Here is a 9,437-nt window from a genome sequence, read left to right on the forward strand (position 1 = left end):
CTAGATGTGAATGTGAGTGTCTGTCCCTGTGTGTTGGCCCTGCGACAGACTGGCGACCTGTCCAGGGTGTACCCCGCCTCTCGCCCTATGACAGCTGGGATAGGCTCCAGCGCCCCCCGCGACCCTGAAAAGGATAAGCGAAGGGCTGGATGGAGATCTGTCATCACGATTCTTTGGACTCGGAATTGTAAAAAATAAATGTCTAAGACTAGAGAAAAAGTTCTGATACTTCATTGTTTCATAATCAGTTTTTAATTCACAGAAAGTTTTCTGTTATGGTTTTATTCATCTTACTGTGGACTCATTGTAATATATAAATTTAAAAAAAAAAAGAAAAAAAGGAATTTCTATTGGAATTGGTGAAAAAATGGGAACTTTTCTGTCATTTAGTTGTTTATTTTTGACATAATTACTTTGGTGTTGTATGAATGCTCATGAGGAAGGATTTTAGCAGTAGGAAATGCAGTAAAATGTATTAAAATACAGTGAAATTTAAGCCCTCCTTTACATTTTCCAAAGCCATCCAGTGGGCCGGATGGGAGTTCTTGCCAGGCCGATTCTGGCCCATGGGCCTCACATTTGAAACCCGATCTAGAGCATTGCAAAGCCTGATGGTTATACTTAAAGATGCCTTGAAAACTTTAGTACTGCAGTGCATGTCTCTGTATACGACTATACAGAGATCTCAAAAGATTCTTTCCACATTTCTGTGGCTTCCTCAGAGCACATAAGCATATTCCAACCTCAAATCTTTCCAAATGTTTATGTACAGTCACAAGCATTCAAACATTTTGGCTCGTGTGGAAAAACATTCTAACAGCACCCCAACGTTTACATTTTTTCCACCCATTTTCATTTAATGCACTCTACAATCAAAGTTTTTAATAAGAATGCAATGCCAGAGAAAAATACAATCTCTGAATATGACCTTACCAGAATCGATGTAAGAACATTCTCTTAAACCAGAAGGCTCATTCCATACTCGCTGAAGAGTCACTGCCCATGCAGCAAATCCTTTTTGACAAACATATGTACCAAGGCACACATTCATACTTAAGCTGCTGTTCCATCGGACTCTGTGCTGTGTGAGCCGACAGAGAGGACGTAAAGGCGAGTTGTCACCCTGGGGGGGAAAGAAATGTGAGGGAGAAGTCATCATGCTTGGTGCATAAACAGCTTTTAACCTGAGGGGGAAAAGCTTATGGGGGCGTCTTCAGGGTGCAGGTCTCGCTGTGCTGCATTTCAGTCTCTTTCCTTTTTTATGTGCAAAACACGTAATACTCAAGTTCGCGTATCAGCATGCCCTCAGTCTGAATCGGAGGAGTCATTAGTTTTGGACTTGTGCTTTCGCTTCCTCTTGCTCTTCTTTTTGTCTTTCTTCTTTTTGTCCTTCTTCTTTTTCCTCTTCTTTCTGGGATGGTGATCAGAGGAGGAGGATGAAGAAGAGGAGGAGCTGTCTGAGTCGGAGGCGGAAGAGGAAGTGGTGTCCTGGAGCAGTTGCTGCAGCTGCTGGATCCTACAGACAAGGAGGGAAGGCAGGAGAGAAGAGGATGTGGTATTTAAGTCAAGTGCAGGGAGGAAAGTACAGCCGAGGCATACTGATGCCCAGGTTGGCAAGCATCTCAAATGTCACTGAGCAGCACACTGTCTTTGTCCCAGTACCAGCATTTCCAGAAGGCAGAGTGAGCCACGTGCCCGCTTGTGGTTGCGTATTTCTAGTAATGTTAGCAACCCTGTCCAAGTAACAATTAAAACTTCAGGTCTTGGGCACATATTTAGTTTTCAATTAATCTTTTTTAAAAGGTGTCCATTATTGCTTAAATCCAAAATGGAGGAGACAATAATGACTTCATCGTCAATTTTGTTTCAGGCATTTTTAAATGGTTTCTTCTAAGTTTTTTGGGAAGTCTCACAGATATCTTTATCTTTACCAAACAAGTAAAACTCATTTTAATTTAAATGTTCACTTTTGTTGGAGTGCTCAGTTTTGTAAGAAAATATTCTGCACACACGTATGATTTGGGGTTTAGTTTAATAAGAACACAACAAATCTTAAGACTACTATGGAAACATTCAAAAAGACTTACATATTATTATATCTTTAGCACCTGCATGCTTCGATGTATTCTCTTTTACATGAAACACACTGAGAAGACAAGTGCATCACAAATGAAGGCTCAGACTCACAGAACTGAGACTACTGGTGTCTCTAGCTGCTTTCTTAAACTGGGCTAGGCAGCCAATCAGACAACACAGACTGAAGGGCAGGACTCAAAGAAAAAAAAGTGTATTGGAGGGCCCTTCAGTGATGCAGGACTCCCTTAGAAAAAAATACACAAGCTCTAAAGGACTCTAAAGCAGAGTGGATGAGAAGAATTAGAATAATCTTCAGAAAAATTACAATGTCTTTGTCTAAACAGTCTAAAATGTTCAAAAAATAATCATCAGAAAGAAGCCAAAACAGCCATGTTTTGGTCTACATGTCTACATGACCTTTAAACTGAGGTGCTAAAACAGCTTTTTAGTTATAATTCCTTTACTTGATTGTGCTCACACTAAAACCTGCAGTACACAGAAAGCTAGGAAAAAAACAAAAAACAAAAACAAACAGGATTTAAACGAGACCATGCAGCTCTCCCCTCTCTCCTCTAAGCCAATCACACCAAACAAGGCCAAAGACTCCTGTCACAGAGTCGGTCTTCTAAAGCCTGAACCATCCAGGTGGTGATGGTGGTGCTGGTGCAGGAGGTAAGGTCCTTCTAAAACAAGCTCCACTGCAAGATTTTAAAAGGTGATTTTGGGCTACTTGTCCAGTAACACCAAAGACTTCCTGCACATCCTGGCTATAATTTGGAACAGAATTTGTACTTTACAGATTTAACAGTGTATCTTTAATATTTTGTGACTTTGGGTTACAAAACATTAGATGATGGGTACACTGTGGTCATAAAGAGATGGAAATGCCAACAATACTCAGGCAAACTGGATTTCAATGACGCTCATCTGGTACTCAGGGACCCAAAGAAAATATTCCCCCACACCATTACATCTCCACCAGCAGCCTGATACACAGCAGGATGGACAGGTATACCTAATAAAGTGCAGCGGTTTGTCTTGTCCTCAAACAGACTCAATTTCTTGCTGCCTTGTACCAGATACAGAGTAGAGTTTGTGTGTACTGACGATGTTATTGGAGGAAGAAAGAGCTAGCAAACGTTGTCCACAGATTTCCACTGAGAAATTGCTTCAACTGGGCATCAACACTATGTCTGCAAAAGCCCATTTCTTAGAAAACAATTGCATCAGCTTGAGACACACTGCGAGGATAAGGCTGAAGGACACTGCTGTGCTACGATCAGTTGTGCGTACAGCAGCTGACAATTCAAGTGCAAAAAAAGACAAATGGCATGTGTGAATTATCACCAGAGTAAATTTAATAAATAACATGAAGCTAAGCAGGATATTTGTGCTAAAGAAGCTGCAGCACGATTAGATTTTGTTATCGAAGCACGTGTCAGAGTACGCTATTCAATGTCTGGCATAAATATTAGTGTTCATACTGCATTTCTGAGTCACGCTGTAACACGTGAGCAGCAAGGTGACAACAAAACTTACACGGCTCCAGTAGAATCCTTCTGCTGCAGCGTGGTACGGCACTTCTTTCCAGGGAAATTTGTCCTAAATGGACTGTAACTCTGAAAATACCACCCCTCTTTAGCTTAGTAAGACTGTTACTGCTTCACGTCAGGCTCAGCCAAACTCTGGAGTGAATTTCTGAACAGGATGGCGGCTTCAGATTTTGTCCCCTATTTCTTGAACTGAAGCGGTGCTCTGAGAGAAAAACGTCATCATATTCAACGCAAAAATGTGGCCCCCCCAAAAAACGATTTGGGCGACATATATGATAAAATTAAAAGTCATACACTCAAATAATAAGCCAAAAAGTAATTCTAACAAAAAAACAAAACTCTCATTTCCTAACTTCTTCATCGTTACCCAATTGTGACACAAGGCTACCGCATCAAGCACAATTTAATAGACAGCACCTTACATGCAATTAGAAAGCAGGCTGGCAGAGGTTGGACTGTTTCACTCCCCTTTCAAAGAAGATGCCAAAATGAATGTGGCACAGACACGCAAGTAAGACTTCAAAGCGCCACTGGCCTTTAAATAACCTTTTTGATATGCATGCAAAAATACACAAGCATGTGTGCGCGCACAATCGCGCACGCTCTTCTTCCTGAACTAGCCTCAAATTCAAACATCCCGGTGTCAAACAGTATTTGCTAGAAACTGGAACAAGCAGCCAGCAACCATGAGAGACTTTCCAGGTCATCTGAGATTGTCCCACTCCAGCGAGAGGACACAGTGGAAAACTGAGTTTTCAAGTATATGATCTGAGTATCACGAGTGGGTCCTTTAATAGCGGTGGAAAATTATGAGTCTTTCTCTGGGAAATTAACATGCACACAGCAGGAAAATGACTGTACATACCTGGTTTCCTTCTCATTCCTTTTGTTTTCCCGAATCAGGTCGTACATTGGGTCTTCGTGTGCCTAATAAAGTACACAATGTCACACAAAAAGAAGGTAAGGTGCTACAATTCACACTATATCCAGGAACTATACATTCCAAACTGTGTTGTGTCAGCACTTTTAGGAATATCGAGACAATAGAAGGAAGGAAAATATGACACAGTTGCATTTATGGTAATCATTGCAGGGGCTGAGCGTTCCTGCAGCGAGCACTGTTTCATTAAAAGTACACTGGAACGAGCTGTGTGCAGAGATCTGCTGCCCACATGTGTAAACTAAATCTGACCTTACTTAACTTTAGTCTCAGACACAAACTGTCTCTGTCATAGCTCCACGACATAAACGCGACTACTAACTTTTTTCTACTGCATTCACGCATTTTTCTACTGCAAGGAACCGTGGGTGGGCCAACCATTCTACAGCAGTAAACAAACTCACCACTCTGAAGTGCTCCAGTTTCTGGTTGCCTGTGATGAAGAAAGGACACTCCCGATCACCTGTCCTGTGGCCGTAGCGCTTGCACCTCCAGCCTTTACAAAAGGAAACAAAAATCATTGTTTGTCTAACGAATCAGACATTTCACGTACATGGCAGCAGAGTTGCTATTAAACAGACGTCCCACGTAAAACTGATTTTCCTCATCTCAAGAACTTTAGTTTGCCAAAATAACCCGAACTCATGGTGCTTTCAACAGTAGTTCGATAGAATATGCTCAGTGTCATGGTTATCGCGAGTTGCCATAAATGACTACGCAGATGCACCAACTGGTCACCAATCATGTGGCAGCCATCATGTGCATTCAGACATGCAGAAATGATCAAGACAAGCAGCTGAAGTTCTTAATGTGTTTGAACGTGGCATGATTGTTGGTGCCAGATGGGCTCGTCTGAGTATTTCAGAAATTGTTGATCTACTGGGTTTTTCCCCAGACAACCAGTGTTGGGTCTGAAAAAAAGGGAAATATCAAGGGATTAGCAGTTGTCCTTGGTAAAGTGCTTTGTTAATGTCAGAGGAGAATGGACAGACTGCTTGAAGCTGATAAGAAGCCAACACTAACTCAATAACCACTTGTTACAACCAAGGTAAAGTTTACAAACGCTGGTGAAAAATGAACAGAAGAAGATTGGAAAAATGTTTCCTGGTCTGAGGAGTCCTTCTGCTGCAACACTTGGTCGGGTTCAGAATTTAGTGCAAACAACACAAAAGCAGGAATCCACCCTGCACTGTTTCAACAGTTTAGGTTGTTGTTGGTGTAATGATGTGTTTTATGTCTTCTTATGCACACTCTGTGCCTCTTAGTACCAACTGAGCATCATTTAAACGCCACAGCCAAGCCGATTATTGTTGCTGACCATGTCCATCCCTTCATAATTACAGTGCCCATGACAATAATCTCAAACATGCCAATCAAGTCATTTACTCCATGTAAATTTCACGACATCCCAAAGGCAGACTTTGGGATGTTGTGAAATTTACATGGAGGATGATCAGCCGCAACTGTGACATTACCACGTCAACATGGTTCTCTGAGGAATGTTTCCAGCGCCTTGTTGAATCTATGGCTACGTTCATGTATACTAACAAGGATTTTTCCGCATTCATTCTGAAAAAACATTTCGGTCCACATGAAAACACCAAAAACAACTTCAAGTGGTGTCAAGTGCTTTCCAAGCGAACATGTGGTGTTATAACCCCAACTGTACAGAAATACTGGCCAATCAAAAACCTTACAAACAATAACATGGCCACAGTCTGACGTCAAAAAGTCGCACACCTTTGATGTTGCAAGACAAAAATCCCCATTTTTGTTGTCCATATGTAACCGCAGAGTTACTGGAAAGCCTCACCCTGAAAGGAGCTTTTCAAAAGCTCAGTTTAGGCATCTAAAACTGACCGAACATCTAAAACTGACCAAAACTTACTGAAAAACCTACGTATGCAAAAATCCCTGTGTACATGTAGACAGGCCTACAGCATGATGAATCAAAACAGTTCTGAAGTCAAAAGGGGTTCCAAGCTGGTATTAGCAAAGCGTACCTAATAAATTGACTGGTGGATATGTATGTAAGCCCAGTCTAGACCACTCATCATCTAGCTAATAAAGCAAATCAAGGACAACTCAAACTGCATTAAAAGACACAAACTGTAAAAAAAAAATCCTGAAAGAAATATTATTTTATTAAATTGGATTTTGTTGAACAGCAGTCGGCGAGGGACGCAACAACCCCACGCAACAGCAACTCAAGAGTCGCACACGAAAAAACACGCTGCTCATGATGAGGCGCCTGATTATCAGTGACAGATCATCTCAAATTCATTATCACTTTTTCTGCCCTGAAAACAAATCAGCAATTTCTATCCAAGTTTCACACCGATTAACTGCTCAAGTGGCAGCGTAGCATCTGTGAACGACTTGAGTGTTTTTAATGCGAGTCTGCAGGAATTCTGTTCACCACGTAAAAGAAGTAATTTCTCGCCGTTCCTTTAAGCAGGACGACAAATGTACAAGTTTTTCACAAAGGATTGAGGGAAAAAAAAAAAGAAAAAAAGACACAAACACCACTTTTTTGTTTGCGTGTGCATGTTTGTGTCTGAGCTCTTGCTGTTCGCAGCATGAAAATGTGTGGGACGAAAGAATGAATGGACACTGAACATAATGACATTCATTGTTTTGGGAAAAACAGACAGAAGATAATCTCTGCAACACCAATTATTAGTCTTTGGTCCATCACTCTTGTCATAAAAACAATAGACACAGTGATAAATGTCAAGATCTCGCAGTTAACATTTATCACCTATCATAACTGCTGCCTACTCACAGTGGAGATTTACTCCCACCTACAGTTCCAGACCTATAAGTGCTGCTGGTACCTCACTAATAAACCGTACTCAAAACATTTTCCAGCATCCATGTGAGCTTGTTTAACAGATTTTTAATTTTTCAAATAATTCATTTTAAGTAAAGAAGCATGAGAAATAAATACTATCAATAAGATTACAATTTCTGTTACAGATAAAAATATTAATAAGGAGTGGAATGGCTGTACTTGAAATCATTTAGGTTCTCAGCAAACCACATTTCAAACATTTATAGGACTTGCAGACACCCTGTAGTGTATGCACTGTAAATTAAAAACATAAACTAAAGGACTGAAACTTGCCAGGCCAAAAACACTGCACAGCTCTAGGAGATTAATAATGAAAATATGTTAGAGTCAGCACTGAAGACAAGCATAAAATTTTAAAATAAACACGCTGAAGTGAGCAGCTGAGTAATCACTACTGTCATGTGTCTTATGCCCCCTGTTCTAAAGGCAAGAGGCTGCCTCCTGGGATAGATTTCCTTCTGTTTGCCTAATTAGCAATGAGTGTCACCTCTGATATCAACACCTAACTCCTGTAGCTGTGAAAAGATTCCCGAGGGATGTGAAAAACTCTGTTAAAGACTGCATTTGCATGAGCAGAACTGTAAACAGCATGTTTATTCCCGTCAGTGCAAACTCGGGCACACTATACTCACACTGCATCACCTTCACCTCCCTCCCTAGAGGCATCCACAGCCCTTTCGTGGGAGCGTGGGCCAGGAAGCTTCTGGCTTCTTCATTTCCTGGTTCTGCAGGGATACAGTCCTCTGGTTTTTCTTCATGCTCCTGCAACACAAACCGATCACTGTCACCAATTCTCACGATTTGTCTTTACCTGAAAAAAGCCACATGTAATTTACTTCTTACTCTTAGCTGTCTATTACTGCGAACACGTTACCTTAATAAATCCCGGTGGAGGTTTCTCATAGCTGCATGAGAGAGAGATTAAAAATGGTTAGTATGCTGCCTAAAACAAAAAATAACAACATGAAGTTGCTGCCCCTCGCTTATTGCGGATAAGCTTGATCAACTTGAAAATGGGTGTCAATTAAGACGCATTTATAATTCATGCACAAGTTTGCGGGATTAAAGAGGAAAAGCCAGAGTGAAACTGGAGTTACTCACAATGTCTCGATGTGTTTCAGTTTCTGGACTTCTTGGCTGACTTTTTTCTTGTGCTTCTTCAGTTTCTCCAAATCATCTTTTGGTATCTTGTCCCTCTTGTGGTGTCGTCTGTCCTCCTTCTCTCTTGCTCGCTTTCTGTCCGACATCTTGCCTTGAACAAAATGATCACCCGACAAAAAATACCGTTGTTATTAAAAGTGCATGCGGAGCTTTTACGTTATTAATTCCATGAAGATGAATCGTGCTAACATGCAGCTAACTAGCAAACGCCGCTCCAGCGCTTCTGCACTTCCTGTGCAGTCAGATTCGATTGTTAAAGTCCGGCGCCACCTGCAGGACACCGGCGGTAACACAGGAAGTGCGCCTGGATTCTCTTTCTCTCTCTTTTTATTTTTAAACACAAACGACAGTTTCTCTCAGCCGTAAACACTGATAAAAATGTTTATTCTTCCCTTATTGAATCCGTTTCCCAACCCATTTTCTATGATTTTCTAGTTTGGCAGTTTTAATCTTAATAACAGGATACTGGAAACAAAATGTCACTGTATGTTTTAGATCATCTGTGCCTCGTTTAAGTGACCTTTAACATCAACGGAACAAACCATCAGCGTGCGCCTTTAGCATCTTTTCATGCATGTTGCGTTTCAAATGCTTCCATTTGAAGGTAAAGGTTTGGCTTTCCTAAAAATTAGTAATAGATTCAGATGGCTCCAATCTGCTTATTGCGTTATTAAATAAATTTTGAATAATTTGAGTCATGGTAACATCGGAGTTCATTTGGATCTAAGTTTTAAATATATATATTACGTCGGACTAGTGTCTGCAAAGCCTTTTCCCCCATGAGGGCATTAAAGATCTCTATAAATACATTCTTTTAAAACTGCATTTAGGCATATAGACATGTTCAAGAGGA

The 9,437-nt window shown here is 40.8% G+C and overlaps 1 protein-coding gene across 1 annotated transcript; it reads right to left on the reverse strand.

The window, feature by feature from the left end:
• Positions 1-744: 744 nt before the first annotated feature.
• On the reverse strand, positions 745-8,881 carry rp9 (RP9 pre-mRNA splicing factor). Its single transcript, XM_026156982.1, has 6 exons — positions 8,525-8,881; positions 8,298-8,328; positions 8,056-8,185; positions 4,974-5,065; positions 4,495-4,556; positions 745-1,516 (listed from the first exon to the last, which is right to left on the reverse strand). The coding sequence occupies exons 1-6, from the start codon at positions 8,668-8,670 to the stop codon at positions 1,306-1,308; spliced, it is 672 nt and encodes a 223-aa protein (XP_026012767.1). The 5' UTR covers positions 8,671-8,881; the 3' UTR covers positions 745-1,305.
• Between the last annotated feature and the right edge of the window lie 556 nt (positions 8,882-9,437).

Source organism: Astatotilapia calliptera, chromosome 22, assembly GCF_900246225.1.
Source record: "Astatotilapia calliptera chromosome 22, fAstCal1.2, whole genome shotgun sequence".
In the NCBI taxonomy this organism is placed as follows: domain Eukaryota; kingdom Metazoa; phylum Chordata; class Actinopteri; order Cichliformes; family Cichlidae; genus Astatotilapia; species Astatotilapia calliptera.

Excerpts from the sequence above, each read along its gene's own strand:
- rp9 (XM_026156982.1), bottom strand. The coding sequence starts at position 8,670 with ATGTCGGACAGAAAGCGAGCAAGAGAGAAGGAGGACAGACGACACCAC. Across the intron at positions 8,186-8,297 it reads CTCCACCGGGATTTATTAAG|GAGCATGAAGAAAAACCAGA; the intron begins GTAACGTGTTCG and ends TTTGTGTTGCAG. Across the intron at positions 5,066-8,055 it reads GGAGGTGAAGGTGATGCAGT|GCTGGAGGTGCAAGCGCTAC; the intron begins GTGAGTATAGTG and ends CCTTTTGTAAAG.